General features: G+C 42.1%; 1 protein-coding gene across 2 annotated transcripts in view; it reads left to right on the plus strand.

Annotated features, from left to right (window-relative positions):
- DOCK11 (dedicator of cytokinesis 11) overlaps positions 1 to 18,559 on the plus strand; it is a 176,760-nt gene that overhangs the window by 96,883 nt on the left and 61,318 nt on the right. Inside the window, exons 27-33 of one of the 2 annotated variants that reach the window (XM_069065225.1) lie at positions 1,275 to 1,346; positions 2,100 to 2,246; positions 7,309 to 7,392; positions 8,123 to 8,234; positions 8,892 to 8,930; positions 10,403 to 10,581; positions 12,621 to 12,737. In XM_069065225.1, the coding sequence (XP_068921326.1) occupies positions 1,275 to 1,346; positions 2,100 to 2,246; positions 7,309 to 7,392; positions 8,123 to 8,234; positions 8,892 to 8,930; positions 10,403 to 10,581; positions 12,621 to 12,737 (750 nt within the window). The remainder of the gene's footprint in view (positions 1 to 1,274; positions 1,347 to 2,099; positions 2,247 to 7,308; positions 7,393 to 8,122; positions 8,235 to 8,891; positions 8,931 to 10,402; positions 10,582 to 12,620; positions 12,738 to 18,559) is intronic. The other variant, XM_069065226.1, reaches the window with a different exon arrangement.

An 18,559-nucleotide genomic window follows, 5' to 3' on the forward strand; every position in this document is an offset into this window, starting at 1 on the left:
CTTCCCCCCTGCTCTCCTGTAGAGTGAGATACCCTATTTAGTGTGTAGTTCATTCCCTCCCCAAGCCAGATTCAATGGGAATAGGGTTGACCCATTCCCTTTTGCTTTCCTATTCTTCCCCTCCATTGTAACCATTTTTCCTTGCCTCTTCTATATGAGATAGTTTACCCCATTCTGTCTCTCCCCATCTCCTCTCATTATATTCCTCTCTTACCTCTTAATTTCACCTTTTAAGTATCATCCCTTCCTGTTAAATTGGTCCTGTGCCCTCTATGTATACCTGTAAACATATATACACACATTCATGCCTATATACCCTCATATATAGACATATATATATAATATATATATATATATATATAATATTTTCTATTCCCTTCAACTACTGAGAAAAGTTTCATCAGTTACAATTATTGTTTTTCCATGTAGAAAGGTTAATAGTTCAACTTTGATAAGTTCCTTATGATTTCTTTTCCCTGTTTACCTTCTCATGCTTCTCTTGCTTCTTGTATCTGAATGTCAAATTTTCTATTCTACTCTGGTTTTTTCAGCAAGAATGTTTGAAATTCCTCTATTCCACTGAATGACCATATTTTCCCCTGAAACATGATCCTCAGTTTTGCTGGGTAGGTGACTCTTGGTTTTAATCCCAGCGCCTTTGCCCTTTGGAATATCATATTCCAAGCCCTTCGATCCCTCAGTATAGAAGCTGCTAGATCCTGGGTTATCCTGATTATGTTTCCACAATATTCAAATTGTTTCTTCCTGGCTGCTTGTAATATTCTCTCCTCAATCCCTCAAATCACTTTTGTCAGTATTTCAGCTGATTCTAAAGTGGCTCTTTGTGGATCATTGGACCTAAGGCTAGAAATTTCCTTGTTCAACTCCCCCACCCCCTACCTCCTCCATTACAAATGAGGAAGCAAGAGGGCCAATGACTTGGCAGGAACAGAGTCCAGATTCAAACCCAGGTTCTCTGATTTCAAATGTGGAGCTCAGAATATCACACTGTTTTCATAATCTTTTCTAAAATAATGTGAAGGAAACAATGCCTTGAAAACTCCCATCAGATACACACACACGCACACGTGCGCGCACACATGCATACATGCACGCATGCAAACAGGCACGCACACATATACATGCACACATGCATACACGTGCATGCGTATGCATACATGTACACACACACCTATACCTTTCTAGCATGTGAGCATCTTGATGGCTTTCAAAGATGTTTGAAATGATCTGCTGACATTGTTTTTCCCTTCCAGTACTCCTGGTTTTTCTTCGAAGCTCTGGCCAAGTCCATGGCCTCATACTTACTTGAAGAGAACAAAATTAAGGTAAATAAACTCAAAGGTGATTTTTCTAGGTAAATGAATAAAGATAATTCCTTTTTTGGTCACTTTGTATTACTGAAAGGCCTTTCAGCCCTTGGCTTACCTTGAGGAGAAGATTAAGTGAAAACAAAGCAAAGATCCAAGCCTAGATGGGAGAAAGGGGCCAGTTGAAGTTGCATAGAGACCCTGGGCTCTCTTATACAAAGTTGTTTTCAAGTATTGGTCCTTGAAATCTGGACATGGCCAAAGTCTTAGGAGTCTGGCTTCTGTATGGTTTTGGGGGAAAGTGGCCTAGAGCAGAAATGACTTTGACTTAGCACAGTTGATGGCATACATAGTCATTTGATACCCTTTTTTGGGAGTGCTTTGCTTTATGCAGAAGATTTGATCTACAAAGCAAAAACCTCGTGGCACCCCCACCCTGGTTCCTTAGAGAGATATTTGGGGAATTGTTTGCTTGAAGTGCAGCTGCATTTGGTGTAAAGAGATAGAAGGGGCAGGGGCTACAGATTCCCAGAGCAAATGGGACTAGCAGCAGCCCAGCAGCAGGGAGGCAGTGACTCCCAATGCTAATAATCATGTGCTCATTGCCATCATGGCTTGGGTCAAATCATCTATCATCTCGATGAAATGTGTGTGGAGGAAGAGAACACAGACTTGCCTTCTGCTCTTGTTCCTGCTTCCAAATGTTGCCATTTTGGGCCTTCAGCTGGCGAGTTTGTTCCTTTAACTCTTTCTCTGCATGTTGCATTTCAGCTTCCCAGAGCCCAGCGATTTCCCGAGTCCTACCATCATGTCCTACACTCACTCCTTCTTGCAATAATTCCTCATGTGACTATTCGATATGGGGAGATCCCAGAGGAATCAAGAAATGTAAATTATAGCTTGGCCAACTTCCTGAAGGTGAGTCTGGAGTCCCACTCATTTCCTCAGCCGTGGGGCAAGCTGCTGGAGGAACTTTGATGAAAACAATCAGTCGTTTCAGTCAGACAGCCAGCTTTGATGGATGTTTTCTGTCTGCCAAAACGACGAGTTGTTGGATCGATTTGATGCACACAAACCATACAATTCAGATGAAAAAGAGAACAGCTGGAACACTTGGTCTAAGTATACTGTCCCAAATTCAGCTGTTAATGGAGGACAGAGAACACGTTTCTTCTTATTGTTATTATACTTGGGACCTTTTTGGAGTGTTTGCAGAAAATGAGCAAGCCTCTTAGTGTTGAGGTTTGGGGTTTAGGGGTGCTCGAGACCCCAAAACACCAATGCGGGTCCTGCCGAGTGAATTTGATTCAAGCCTTCTCTTAGCCAAAGTAAAACAAAGTTTATTAAAGATTTGCCGTAAAGGGCAGACTCTTAAGGAGGCTAAGGATTTGTGATGCTTATATTGGACAAGTGAGTCAGAACAAAGTGACAAAATCACTATTTGTATGACCCTGAGCAAATCACTTCACTGCTGTCTGCCTCTGTTTCCCCATCTGTAAAATGGGATAACAGTATCCTGAGGTGGTTGTGAGGATGAAATGAAATATTTAAGTGCTTTATACAGTGCCTGGCATGCAGTAGGTGCTTAAGAAATACTTGTTTCCTTCCTTCCTTTCTTCTTTTCTCCTAGCAGATCTCTTGATCTTCTTCCTGCTATACCTGACTGCCTCCCTCCCATTGCTAGTGCTAATTGTGTTACTGGTATCCATTGTAGTATTTTAGCTTCGTTCTGGGGGTAAATTGTCATTTGAGGACCTGTTTGGGTAGCTAATTACCATTCATAACTTAGTTTCTAAAGGTAAGTAGATTTGACAACACATGGCCAGAAGGGAATACAGAGTACTGTAAATCACTGGACCTTATGGCCCAAATGGCTGCTGGCCATGTGACTCAGTGAAAAGGGAGTGTGGGTACTCAGGACGGACTTTTCCTCCTAAGCCCCAGGGACAGGCACTTCCCACCACCAGCAGGCTATTTCCAAGTTGGAATGTTTGAAAGTTGAAGAATGCTCAGATATTCGGTTTACTAAATTTCAGCTTAGTTTGGACAACTGAAGGTACAGGAAATTTTAGACCAATATTACTAAAGAGTATTAATGAAAAAAAATTAAAATCCTAGAAAAAGACTACTATACTTTTTCTCTTTCCCTCTTTTTCCCTCTACACACACACACACACACACACACACACACACATATATATGTATATGAAAGTAAATACTTCTTCCATATCTCTGAAAGTATCTTAAATATCTCTGCTGCATGCTATCAGCCTGCCGTGGGTGCCCTCCCCCTTCTCACTGTTCTATCCCCCGTCCTCTCTTCTTCTATACCTCTGACCCTCCCTTCCCCCCCTCTCTTGGCCAGCAACCCTGAGGGTCTTCCCTTCCCAGTTTGATGTATTTTCTTTTTGATTAAAGGGGCCATCCCTTGACTCACTCCTTGAAGAGGCCTCTTCACTGAAGGAGCTTGGCCTCACTCAAAGTGAGAACCTGAAAAGACCTTAGCATACAAAGGCCGGGGTCTCCCAATGCATCCTGGGCCATCTCCAGCTGTCCTGATGAATATCTGGCCACTGGACCCAGATGGCCCTGGAGGAGAAAGTGAGGCTGGAGGCCTTGTCCAGCCCTCCATCCCTCAAATCCAAGTCATCTGCAAGAAATGTCATCATTTCCCGATTTCAGGGCAAACACAACAGCTATTTAAGGCACCGTTAAAATTTTTTCTTACAAACCCCTTGGACCAACCACAAAGTTCCAGGAGGTTTGCAGATCACTAAATAGAAATCATGGGTTAGAGGAGGTCTGGGGCTCTGTGCGGGTAAACCTAGTCCTCGATGACTTGGATAGAGGCATAGAAGGCATCAGATTTGAAGATGGTGTAGAAGGTGTAGCTAAGAAGTTAAAATGGGAAAAAAAGATCAGAATTCAAAAGGACCTTTAAAAGTTAGGCCATTGAGCTGAATCGAATAAGATGAAATGTTCATAAAAATCTTTTGGGCTCCACAACTCAATTTTGCAAGTCTTTCAATGGAGGGGAGGATGTGTGGGGAAATAAGGGATTGTGCTTACAAATTCTGGAGGATTGAGAGGATTGTAAGGTCTGTTTGAGTCAAGGGTGAGAGGTGACAGCCCACAAAGCCAATGGAATGTCAGGCTATGGTAAGAGGAACTTCATGTGAGGTGAGGGAGATAAAGTATAATATTTACTGCTGGGTATGAAGAAGTTACCCACTAAGAGGGTTAGGATTGCTCTGGAGACCCCAAAATATCAACACACCGGGTCTGACTGAATGAATTGGACTCCAGTCTTCTCAGCCAAAGAAAAGTGAAATTTATTCAAAGTTCGCTTGCATCAGACCCAGAGTAAGTCTGTGCTAGGTCATTCTATGGGCTCTCACTATTCTATGGCATTCTAAGGTGCTCTCACACCCCATGGTGTGAGGTGGGGTCTTATATACAGAAGGTTGTGGGAGGAATCTAGGGGTGGTCTAGGGGAGGAGTTTGGGGAGGGTCTTCAGGAGGAGTTGAGGAGGTCAATGAGTGATTAAGGGTGGGAGGTAGCTGGAGGCTACAGACTATGGTGGGCTAGGCCAGTTCAAGGGTGTATTGATATTATGATAGGCTCAAGGGTGGGAAGTAGATGAATAATGGAGGGCTAGGCTAGTAACTGGGATAGTAGTTAGCAGTTAGTAACTAGGCTAGAGGTCTGAGCCCAGCCACAAAGTAAGGCTTATTGCCTCATGCAAATGCCTCACCAAATGAGACAATTTAATCAAGAGTCCAAGGGAGGTTCCCAGAGCCTGTACCTCAAGGACTCAAGGAGAGCTTGAGGGGGCTCCCAGAGCCCATACCTCATCAGGTGGAATATTTTAGAAAGGATAAAGATAAACTGAAGTGTATCAGGCAAAAGAAGCCTACCCCTAACCCTAACCTTTCCCCTCCCTTCTTGTGGCGTCAAGGCTGCAGATTCCCCACCCCTGAATAGGCTCTGGTTATCTAACGTGTTTAATTTTTAATAGTATCTCAGTCCTATTAAACAATGCAAATGCCCAAACAAAAGAAATATAACAGTGCATGACCTAGAATTGTACGGTCCCAAAATATAGAAGAAACTCTTGTGGCCAGGAAAGTGCAGAGGGAAGAAGCGGCCAGAGCTTTACACTGAGAACAAACGTGCCATGGCCCTGACCATCATTCTAAAACCTTTCCAAACACTTACATTTCCAGTCCTGTAAGAAACCAGGCTGTTCTTAAGAAGAGACTTTAGAGCCAAAGTTCACAGAATATTCTTTTAAAGACAGGGACAGCTGTAGTTGCTTTGTTGGACAAGTTGGGTGGATCTTTTGGATGAGAGAGGGCATCATTCATACTTTCCTCTCACCCCAGGCCTCCCACAATGCCTCAGACCCTGGAAACAATCTGCTTGAGACACATCTGTATGTCTTTCTGATTATTAATTCTGGATACAGGTCTCAGAGCCCTGATATCTTTTTTTTTCTTTTTGGAGGACAGTTGGGGTTAAGTGACTTGCCCAAGGTCACATAGCTAGTAAATGTTGTGTCTGAGGCCAGATTTGAACTCAGGTCTTCCTGACTCCAGGGCCTATTCACTGTGCCACCTAGCCACCCCTCCTGATGTCTTTCTTTGCCAGAACTGAAGTGAGGTTTTGCTACTATCATGTAAAGCTTTCTGTATATTAGAAACCAAACAAACAGCCAAACTCCAGTCTCAAGTAAATTCAGTAAGAGATTATTTGGGATCTAAAGTATCAGAAAAGAACTGGTCATTTAATCCTTTTCTTGGGAGTCCATGCCCCTCACTGGAAGACTGTCTATGTAGAGCAAAGTGCACCAAATTTATTTTTCTAGTGGCTGTAAAGTGGCATGTCTACCATCTGTATATCTGGAGTGGTAGCTGACATTTTACACTTTGAGCTTCACAGCAACCCTTTGAGGTACGCAGGACAGATATTGTCCCCATTTTATAGATGGAAACTGAGGCTGGAAGAGATTGTCGCTTGTCTGTAGTCACACAGCTATTAAAGTGTATTGGAGTTTCTCTGACTCCAGTTCCAATACTCTGATGTACTTGGTGGGGAAGCTGAGGCCTCGAGGCCACATGTGGCCTTTTGGGTCCTTGGTGTGGCCTTTTAGGCCCTCGGAGTGGCCTTTAGACTGAGGGCAAGTCTGACAGAACAGATCCTTTTATATGTATGTACATGGAATCCCAGTTGTTCCACTCACTTGTCTTGAGTTTCTTCACATGCATTACAGGATCTCAGTTCTTTTCTAACTCTCAAGTCTGTCATACTGTGATCCTGTGGAGGAGAGAAGGAAGCTAGTGGATAAGGCTCTGGGCCTGGAGGCAGGGAGATGAAGTTCACATCTGGCCCTACTGGTGTGATCCTGGGCAAGTTAGCGTGAAACGGGAGCCGGATCACCTTCGTCTAGGTTTGTTGTGAAGACCAAACGAGATAAGAATTATGAAGCTCTTAGCATAGTGGCTTGGCACATGGCGAGTGCTACCTAAATGTGAGCCATTATTAAGGCTGGAGACATAGGTTGGAGTCAGATGATAGAGGATCAAATTCTGAGCTACAGAATTTAGATTGAATTTGGTGGGACTATCGTGAGCATGGGATTGCCTGATCATAATGCTGTTTGAGGAAGATTAATGTGATGGTGGCTTGGCAGGAGAGGAGACCAGAGGCAGGGAAGGCTACACTTTCATCTGCTGTCACCACCACCACCATAGGCTTTGTAGACGTGGCCAAAAGAGAAGCAGTGAAGTTGACCGGATTAACCACTTGGGAAAACTGCCGGGGTGGGCCCCAAACACTGGTCATTCCTTGGCTCTTTCTGTGCATTCTTGTTTCTTCATAAACAAGAGGGGAATAGCCAACCTTTGGTAGAATACTCATGTGCCCGCCAGGCTACGCGGATCCTGTCCCTGAGAGCAACCTTTTATTTGCTTTCTCCAGCGCTGTCTGACATTGATGGACAGAGGATTTGTTTTCAACCTGATCAATGACTATATGTCTGGATTCAGCCCCAAAGATCCCAAGGTGAGTTATAACTGGATACAATTAGATGAGACATTTGCTTTCTGTTGTAAGTGGTCATAAAAAAGTTTCCTTTACATGTTGTGTACATGAAGATGGAACAAACAGGTTAATAATGGCAGATGCTTCTCTATTGCTGAGCTCTGTAAAGTCTAGGGTAATTTCAAATTTACCAAAATCTGGAAAAACAGCTAGAGCTTAGGAAAGAATTTTGGGCGATGATTTACTGCCCTAAGAAAAGGGAGATAGGAGGGTCTTAACTTCGTTCCTTTGGGCACTGAACAGCCAGATGTATCAGGGCCGCCAAACCTGGGCCCATCTTCTCTGTACATATGGTCCAGCACCAACCTGCTTTGTAACTTGGGTCAAGGAGCAGAGCTCTTCCTTGTTGGTCTTCGCATATTTTCAAGGGTTCATGGTATTTAAGATCCTCTGGTACAGATCTCCAGCTAAGGTGAAAGCGGATCATGACTGAGGGTTTGGGTATAGCATGAGACTAAGTGTCACATGCAATTTCAGGAGGCTTTCAGACTACAGTATGAAGAAAGGGCTACCCTCCTTTCTCCCCCCCCACCTTCTTTCCCCTTGAACACTCAAGAATCATTCCCACCCACCTTTATTATTTGAAATAATTCTGTTGCAAAAATGAATACTCACCATTAAAGAGAAAAGCATTAAGTCTGTACCAAATTGCATTCATATCCACACTTGCTTAATTTTTTTTCCTACCCAGGTTCTGGCTGAGTACAAGTTTGAATTTCTGCAAACAGTTTGTAATCATGAACATTATATTCCTCTAAATTTGCCGATGGCATTCGCAAAACCCAAACTTCAGAGAGTTCAAGGTACATCCTGTTGCTGGGGCCACATTCTTCATATTCTGGGACTCCTTGAACAGAATGCTGGGGGTTTCCATGGGTGGGCTGGATGTACTGCAGTCTGGGAAATGCTCTCTGGGGGGCTTGGCAACAGCCTCTTTTTCCTGACAGCATTAGAATGTATAGTGTAGAGAAGTCACGTTTTAGTCAGTTGAGTCATTTTTCAGTTGTATCTGAGTTTCTGTGACCCCATTTGGGGTTTTCTTGGCAGACATCCTGGAGTGGTTTGCCATTTCCCTCTCCAGATCATTTTTTACAGATGAGGAAACTGAGGCTAACAGAGTTAAGTGACTTGCCCAAGGTTACACAGCTAGCATGTGTCTGAGGCCGGATTTGAACTCAGGAAGATGATGAGTCTTCCTGATTCCAGGTCTGGCCCTCTATCCACTGTGCTAGATTCACTAACTGAAATACTATTTTGTGGTACAGATTATAGGTAGGTATAGGAGAATTTGGGATGCATATGCTAGACTTACAAATGCGTGACTGCTAACAAAAGCAGAGAAATACCAACCAAGTTACTGTGGAATGGGAATGCTTTCGCTATGCATGCTTTATTATGAACTGATGTTCTTCTGTTGCTGTGTTTTTTATTTGTCCCTTTTCTTTTCACATGGTAATTAGATTTTTTTTCATTTGCTGTGGACCGTTTGACTTCCGTAGGTAGGTTTAACTGGGTTTCTTCTACCCTAATCTGCTTCCTTTTAAAAGAACAGGCACCACATACTCTCTTGATTTGACTGTATGACTCAAGTGAACAAGCTTTTCTTGGTTTGTTTTTGAAATCCCCTCTAAAAAAAGGTCAAAACTAACGTTGTCTTAGTACTTTGGGGGAGACACCTTTAATGTCAGCAGCAGAAGAAACTGCTTTATGGCCTTAGAAACCTGTCCCTTCTTGGGATAGGATAGCTTTCAGGGTGGGGGGTGGGTTTGCAGCTGGCTTTCAGGTGAGGTGGAGAATTCTTCTCCCTACTGTACGCCACTTTGCAGTGCTCACTTGGTCAAGTCGCCCTCTTGTAGCCACTCTAGAAAAAGCCCACAAAAGCCCAGCTGATTGGCCAGAGTCCCAGAAGGATTCATTCTCATCTGATGGGGCTCTCTGGGTTCATGCACACGTGCCATATTGTTTTCAGAGAGGAAAGGATGAACTCCCTTGTCAGTGATTTGAATGAACACAGATGGTCTCAAGAATAACCCTGAAGATCACTAGTCATGACAGCAAGAGGTTATTTGAATTATAGGCAGAGAACTAAAAGCAGAAATGAGACAGAAAAAATGATTGAAAGCCCGAGGACCCCAAGTCTTCCCTTGTTTTCTTCCACATGTTAACAGAAGTCAAGAGCGGGTCAGGGAAAGTGATGGGATGAGGACAGGGTATTGGTCTTCATTCTGGGGTTCAAACTGAATGCTCCACAAACATTTATTTAGCACCTACTGAATACAGAACAAGATATCAAGTAATTCTTGTGGAGAATGCTCATAAACAGAAAACAAAGGGGCTATGATGAGACTCTAAGGGCCTGGGCTTTAGCATGGTAATAAGTGTAGAAACAAGGGTGTTCAAAGTACTTTTGGAGAAATGGTAGGATGAATAATACTCTCCAGACCAAACTTAACCAGAGAATTTGAGGTTAGGAGTTAGGCAGCCATCAAGATCCGAGAGAGTGATGTGGTGACGGGAAAGTGAAATTGAAGTGAAGATTTCTGAGAGGAAATTTAAAAGAAGGTTTCTGTGCATTTTGTAGATTCTTAATTACTATGATGATAGAGGAGGTTGAGAAGGTGATTTAAGCCTTAATATTTAGCTTAAAAAAAGATGTTTAAATTTGCCTTCACTGCCATATATGGATCTCTTTTCCTATAATTTTCTAGGCTAAGAGTCTAAGTCTGATTTAACTCATCATGAGGCCCATCAATCCAAACCCTATTCAAAGAACTGTTCTATATTTTGTGGAAATACACATGTTTATTTTATGAGAGAAAGGAATTGTTCTGATGAACTCATAAAATAATTAAATCATAGTTATATTTCTATAGCATGGTTATATATTAACAGAAGGTGTTATTTTAATTTGTTTAAAACAATTTTAAAGTGAGTTTTATAAACAGATTTTGTAATTTCATATTTTTTGCAGATTCCAACCTGGAATCAAGTTTATCAGATGAATATTGCAAACATCACTTTTTGGTCGGTCTCCTCCTGAGGGAAATGTCTGTTGCTCTGCAAGACAGCTACGAGATCCGCTATTTGGCGATCACTGTCATAAAGCATCTTTTGATAAAGCATGCGTTTGATACCAGATACCAGCACAAGGTAATTCTGCATAATGAATCTCTACATACACCCCCAGTGAGGTTTGGCATCTTCATCAGGGCAGACAATATGAGTATTCAAGGCCACCTTTTACAAAGAAGCTTCAGTTGTTTCAATTTTCAGACAATGGTTCCTTTTTTCTCAAGGCAATTATGGTAACCATTAATGTATAGAGACACACTGTGTGCAGATTTCAAGAAGCCATGATTTTGTAGGTGGGGATACTTTCTACATAGCTTCAGATCAGAATAGCAGCCCTGTTCTACCTTGGGCTGCTTATCTAGCAAGATACATATCTGTGTAGATACTTAGGGCTAGACCTATCTACCCATCAACTGATGACTTACTTTCTGCAGATGGGCCTCCCTGGATATAATCAGGTGACAGACCCATCTGTGTCACCTCTGCTCTGGGATGAGGCATTGGAGGACTTGAGTAGAGAATTGGCACACACATGTATACATGCATGCACACACACACATACATACACACAATACAGTTTTCTTCCCTCTTTAAAAATGACACTCTTGCCTTTGGGGCAAATGCATTGGTGGCTAAAATTATTCTTCCATCTTTTCCATGTTGTATACATAATGTAGTGGTTTTTTGCTTAGTTTATAATATATATTTAAATCACACTTGTTTTAAGTCTTAAGGAAAGTCAACATCAAAGTTCACTCAGAAGGACCATACCGTTAGCCATGAGCCCAACCACAATGGCAGGGTAGTAAGAGTCAGCAGAAAATTTTGGATTGTAAAGCTAGCTACCTCTCCAGTGAGGCCATACTCATTTGAAAACGCCAGGAAATGGAAAAGTAGATTAAACAACCTGGACACTGGAGGATTCCTCTTACTAAACAGCAGTATAGCCCTTCTAGCTGCAATTGCCATCAGGAGGCTTTGGAAGACCCTACACTATGCATCATACCCTTGGAGATCTAGGGAGGTTTTGCCTTTAATCATGTCAGAACCTGTAAACTATGGGCACTCTCCCTACCCTGCCATCAGTCTCAGGTTAGCTAGGAAGTCAGAGCTGGATCGAACTGATATGTTGGCTTAGAAAGCTTAGGTGTACTCTGCTATTTATATAGTGATGATATGATTAAATAATACATCCTTTCATGCAAAACTCTCTGTCCCCCAAATGATAAATTATGAAAGTGTAAATTGGTTCATATATTGGAATTTGTCATTTTAAAATCCATAAAATAGATTGAGAAATGGAATTGTTTCCCTGGAATATTCTCATCTGCCTGTGACAGCCAAAAAATGCTTGGTGGGTGGCATTTGTTACAGATCTTTAATTGTCAAGTTGTCCGATTTAAAGCTTTCGGACATTCACTACTTGCTTTATGTTCTACTCTAAAGAGAAATTCAGCCCCTAGCTTTCCAAGATTATCTGGCAGTTTCTACTGCTGCATTTATGACCATTGTTCATAATCAAGGAGAGGAAGCAGATCTGTGATTTCATTAGTTATAGGGAACTGCTAGGTGAGGAAACTCCCTCCATCAATGCAAGCCAGGACCTTCTCTGGAACTAGAGTCACAGTTTCATAGAGCACTGAGATGTTGAGTGACTTGCCTGGGGTCACACAGCCCATACATATCAGAGGTGAGATTTGAATGCGAGTGTTTCTGGCTTCAAGGCTAACCGTCTCTCCATTATGCCATACTGTACCTTGATCACTAGTAATACTAGACCTAATATTAAGGCATGCTCATTGAGTATGGTCCTTCTGAGTGGGCCATGATAAGGCTTAAGGGAGCTGAAAAGATGCTTTATATGAAAAATACTGGTTATTTCAGAGTACAGGGTTTAATAAAGGGGGTTTCATGTCTTCAGACATTTAAGAGATGAGCTACCTTTGACTAGAGCCTTTAGTGACCCTAAATGAAAGTGTTTGCAATGATCAAGGTCAAAGCCCGCTTAACGAGAAGGCCAAAAATACCTGCGGCACAGACAGACACCAGACTCTTTTTATATGTGATACATATAAAGCGTGTGCCATTCATGACTCTGGACTCTAATTGCTTTTCAGAACCAACAGGCCAAAATAGCCCAGCTCTACCTCCCATTGGTCGGACTGCTTTTAGAGAACATCCAGCGATTAGTCGGTCGAGACACATTGTATTCTTGCACTGCTGTGCCCAGTTCTGTGAGTAGCCTTCTCTCTTTGTGCTGTGGTGGCCTTTTTCTTAGTTTTTTCAATATGAGTGGAAGAAATGCACACAGAGTGTGTGCTTTCCAAATCAGTTATCTCATGTAAGCAGTTCAGTCACTTGGGCTTTTTCATATCATATATGTATTTTCACAATGATATAACCAGTCCATCTGTCTTACACAAAAGCTGTTGTGCTCTCCAGATTGGAGGTTTGTTGTTTTGTGTCCTTGACAATAACACACCGCATTGGCACACAAGTGCATCTCTTTCAAGGTCTGGCCTATGGATGAGCTTGCCTCAGCGTTAGTCATTTGTCCTTTGGCAGCTTCCTGAGCCCCTAGCTGACCGCTCTTGCCAGAGTCCTTTCAGCAACTTAAGCAAATGACTCCTACATGCTCTCCTCTGAGGCATGCATAGCCCTTTCTCTGCCGCCCGCCCCCCCCCGCCCCGCTTTCTCTTTCTAGTCAAATAGCCACAGAAAGTTAAGGGTTGGAAAAAGGACATTTGGGGTCTTCTGCTTTAACCTTCCATCCAGTGCCGAAATCTCTTCTGAAACAGCCCCCTCAACCTCTGCTTTTGGGGAGCTCATTGCTTCCTTAAGTATGGGGAGCTCTAAATGTTAAGAAGACTTACTTTGTTTTTACCATGAAATCTGCTTCCCTGTAATTCTGCCACTTGGGTCTAAGAAGTACAAGGCTATTCTTTCTTTTCCATGATAGCCTTTCATATGTTTGAAGATAGCAATAAAGTCACCCTACCTCTCTTCTCTGGGCTAAATATCCCCAATTCTTGTCATCATTTTTTCATATATTTACTAGCAGTGTGACCCTGAGCAAGTCACTTAACCTCTGTTTGCCTCAGTTTCCTCATCTGTAAAATGAGGATAATAATAGCACCCACCTCCAAGAGTTGTCAAGAGGATCTAATGAGATAATAATAAAACCATAAAGCACTTAGCACGGTGCCTGGCTCATAGTAGGTGCTATATAAATAATGTTAGCTATTATTATTTTTATTATTATTTCTTCAATGAAATTACTTCCCAGCCCTTCACCACCCTAGTTGTCTACCTCTAGGGACATTCCATTTTGTCAGTGTCCTGCTTAGAATATAGTGCCAAGCATACTCAAGACTTAGAAAATAAAGCTAGGCTGCACCAATGGGACAAGAATGGCAATAGTCTTGAAATGAATTTCCAGATTTATTACTACACCAATTACACTATGAGAGATAAGTCAAACTTTATGAAGCTAAACAAAATAGTGACAGAATTCATTTGTAAGAATAAAAGTTACGGGGCGGCTAGGTGGCACAGTGAATACAACACCGGCCCTGGAGTCAGAAGGACCTGAGTTCAAATCCTGCCTCAGACACTTAACACAAAAACTAGCTGTGTGACCCTGGGCAAGTCACTTAACCCCAATTGCCCTCCCAAAAGCAAAAAAAAAAAAAATTTAAAAGAATAAAAGTTATCCATTAAGTCAAGGAGCATTTTATTAAGTGCTTAAATGTGCCAGTACTGGTGCTTAGTACTGGCACTCCTTTTTTCAAGGAGCTTATAGTCTAATGATGGAGGCAACAAGTAGAGATCAGTAGAGGGAAGGATTCGAACTGGGACTTGAAGGAAACCAGGAAATAAGAGGTGTTGAGGAAGGCCCAGCGGGCCTGGGGCAGCCAGGAGATAGAACTCTGAGCAGTAGGGGGAGCCCTCAGTGAACTGGTACAGTGCAAACTGATGGAAGGGGGACCACAGGAACAACACATATTATTACAAACTGACACTGTAATGACTGAATTGGATGGCAGAGATGTTGGGGACTGTGGATGTGGGACACTTTATATGATGTCCAACTTGGTAGATATTTTGTTTTATGTGTTGTTTCCTTTTTAAAAAATCTTTGTTATAAGGTACGGCTCTCTGAGAGGAATAAGGGAAGGTATTAGATTGGGAAATGGAGGTGATAGAAAAACAAAGATATTGGTAGAAATGAAAAATAAAATATACAGTTATCCCTTCTACCACATCATAACTTTTCTCTATCACGGTTTTGGTATGTCGTGGGTTGGCATAAGAAACTAAATAGGAATTTGGGGGGAGTTTTACAGAAGCCATAAATGATACACAAAAACCAGCAGATGACATAGAGAAGGTTTAGAAACTCAGAAATGGGGGCGGCTACGTGGCTCAGTGAGTAAAGCGCTGGCCCTGGAATCAGGAGGACCCGAGTTCGGTTCCAGCCTGAGACACTTAACACCCACACAAAAATACTAGCCGTGTAACCTTGGGCAAGTTACTTAACCCCAATTGCCCTCCGAAAGGCAAAAAAAAAAGAAACTCAGAAATGAATAAAACATATGTATAATATTGGATAATATCAACCCAAATTTTTCAATAAGGTACTAGAAACACCCTATAAAAGAAAAAGAAAAAATTCAGATTTCTTCTCTGGCACAAAGGGAAGGTCAAAAACTTTTATGCAGAGTTTTCAGATCCCAAGGGCACTATGCCCTTAAACCCCCTCCCCCCCCCCACATACACAGAACTGCATACAGTCTCCTACATGCGGCTCACACCTTTCTTGTTTTGGACACTGGTGTTCTTTTAAAAAGTCACTGGATCATATTGAGCTTTTATGCTAAAACTGTCAGACCTTTTTTTTTTTTTTACAAGCACTGTTGGGGAGCCAGCTCTTTTTTCTCTTTCCTTCCCCTCCCCCCCAGGCCTAGACTTGGATGAGTACTTTTTTAAAGCAATTTAAAGGCAAGACTTTACATACCCCTGTTAAATTTTATCTTTTCTCCTTTTTTCTTTTTCTACATCGTTCAGTTGTTTTACTCATGTCTGACTCTTCATGACCCCATTTGGGGTTCTTTTTTGGCAAAGATATTGGAATGGTTTGCCATTTCTTTCTCCAGCTCATTTTACAGAGGAAGAAACAGAGGCAAACAGGATGAAGTGACTTGCCCAGAGTCACACAGCTAGCAAGTGTCTAAGACCAAATTTGATCTCTGGTCTTCCTGGCTCTAGGCCTGGCACTGTACCCCCTTCAGCAACACCTAGATGCCCTTCCCATTCATTAGAGCTGGTTTAAAAGTGGACTAGCCTGCCTGGTGGACTCACATTCCCTGGAGATCTCAGAGGAGAGACTGTAAGTGTCTGAGGCTCGATTTGAACTCAGGTGTTCCTCACTCCAGGACCTGTGCCACCTTGCCTGATTTCTCTACAGTATTTCCCCTGACTTTCCCTCACCCTGTCCCCAATAGAACTCTTCCTTGAGAACAATATATCAGCTGTGCTTCTCTCATCTTTGACCTGCTGCTGCTATCACCAGGTCAAAGGGTACATAGAGTCTAGTGCCTTTTTTTCAGATTGGGTGGGCCCATTTCCAGCTTCTCCACGAGGGCTTTACCAGCCCCCTAGCATATGGAATATCATCTTGTTAGCTTTGGGCTAATGAAAGCCATTTAGAGGCCAGTCCTGTCATCAACTTTCTGTCCTCTGCACATTTGATAAGCATGCCTTATGTTTATTTGTATGTTGATCTAGGCTGTTGATATCAGCATTGAGCAGAAGGCTGAGGATGAGAGGCCTTTCACACGTTTCTGGAGACTGCCTTCTAGGCTGGACTCAATCTGCTAATGAATACTCTCTTTGTGCAGCCAGCTGTGAACATCCCTTACCCGTCTGTACTCTCACCAGCCCACATTTCTCCATCTTGGAGAAGCTACACAGACAATCTTCCCAGATGTCTTTTCGAAAATGAAGACAGGCTATTGTGGTGGCAGTGGAGTGAGTTGGGCCCCTTCTTCATCAACATGTTGTCTTTTGCTAGTTACACCAAATACCTGCTTAGGAATCATGGAGCTAGACTTTAGCTCAGCAGCAACATGGTGCTTCCTGTGCTGTTGTTTCTGTAATCTTTCAAATCTGCCTTCTGTTACTGCTCCAGGATTTCTCCATTTGTTTATTACATGAGTGTAGACCCATAAAGTTACGAAACATAAAAAGGAGTCTCGTGATCACATCTCCAAATTGTTTTGGTACCTAATTCTATGATGCAGTTAGGCCAGGCCTAGAGACTGAATTCATTTACGATATCTAAGTCCTCATCGCTCCATCCATCAGTGAATATTTACTAGGGTCCCACAGGCATTCAAGTGCAAAGAATGAAACAATCCCCACTCGCAAAGAACTTACGTCAAAAGGAAGAGACAAGAAGTGCATATAAAAACATATTCAGCATAAATTTAAAGTTAATAGATACAGATATGTACTAAGTAGCTAAATACAAGACACTTTGGAAGAGAAGGCACTAGCAGTTGGGGGGATCAGGAAAGGCTTCAAGCAAAAGATGGGTGTGAGCTGCAGGGGTAAGAAAGGACTAGAGCATTCCAGTCCTGAGGACAGTCAGTGCAAGGCCATGGAGGTGAGAGATGGGGTGGCATGTGTAGGGAACAAGAGAAGGTCAGTTTGGCTGGATCACAGTCTGGGAGGAAAAGGGGGGACGTAATGTCCCATGAGGATATTTCTTATCTTACTATAATTTTCATCTTTAATTCCCTCCAAATGATGTTTGTTCTGCCACTTCAAGATGGAAAATCATTCTTTTTTATAAATAAGATGGAGCAAAACTAGAAATTGAGCACTGCAGCATTCTTTTTCTCACCTGTCAGCATCATGCCAGCTTTATCAAGCAGAGGCCTAAACATAACCATAAAGAAGTTACTAGCATTTTTAGTCCTTAGCACTTTTCTTTTTAAATAAATTTGATCTTGAGAAACATTAACATACAGAGAAGAGAAAAAGATTATATATGATATCAAGAATCTCTGTTATGTACTAGGTTTTTCCTAAGTGTATGTGTATATACATATATATGCACACACATATATGTTATGTTTAACATAGTAGTTCCAACAGTACCCTGTTTGTGATCTTTGGCCCCTTCTGAACTTCCTTCTCCTCTCTTCTGTGTAGTTTTGAAATGTTTCATTAACACTCCTTTCTTTATTTTTTAAAACCACTATCATTACTCCTCTCCTTCCCCCAAATAAAGCCATCCCTTATGACGAGATAGCAGATACAAGCAAAGCAAAACCACAATACATTAGCTATTTCTGGAAATGTATTCTTAATCTGCACCTCTGGTTCATCACTTCTCTGCCAAGACGTGGGAAGTATGATTCAGCATCTCCCTTCTGGAGTCCTCATTGGTCACTGTGTTGATCATGGTTTGTTTTCCCTTGCCGTGTTGTGGTCACTGAATTGTCTTTGGCATTTTTCACGAGCCTGAGCTCATTCTGAGCTTCTTTTTTCTGTCACTACTAAAAAAGCACATACTGCCCTTTGTCTTCATCCTTACTTAGGTGCCTTTTAAAATTTGAGCTTGTCAGAACCTTCCTTTTGCAATCACGGTGTTTTTAGATAACATTTCCCTTTTATCCACATTGAGATTACCTGAAACTAGAGTAACATTTATGGCACATGAAATCGGAAATAACTGAGGAAAAAAAGGTTCAAGTTTCCAATCATATAGATTTAGTGAGCAATGTTGCCAAGTGCATGACAAATTGGGACCAGGCCTCTTTAGCTTGGCATTGGACTCCAAATAGAGGGGAGACAGATTTTTATGCATTAAAAGATAATAACTAACAAGATACAAACCAGGATACAGGATTAAGCCATTTGATTTCTAATTGGAGAAAAGATGAAGGATTTTCTGAGTTGGGAGGTGGATAAACAAGTTTTAGGAGTTGGGAGGAGGGAGAGTGAGCAGGTGGACTTTCCTGGATATGAAACAGAATATCGCCCAATT

The sequence above is a fragment of the Petaurus breviceps genome, unplaced genomic scaffold (genome assembly GCF_028583685.1).
Source record: "Petaurus breviceps papuanus isolate PSGF00001 unplaced genomic scaffold, PetGlider_PUasm1.0 90681, whole genome shotgun sequence".
Classification (NCBI taxonomy): domain Eukaryota; kingdom Metazoa; phylum Chordata; class Mammalia; order Diprotodontia; family Petauridae; genus Petaurus; species Petaurus breviceps.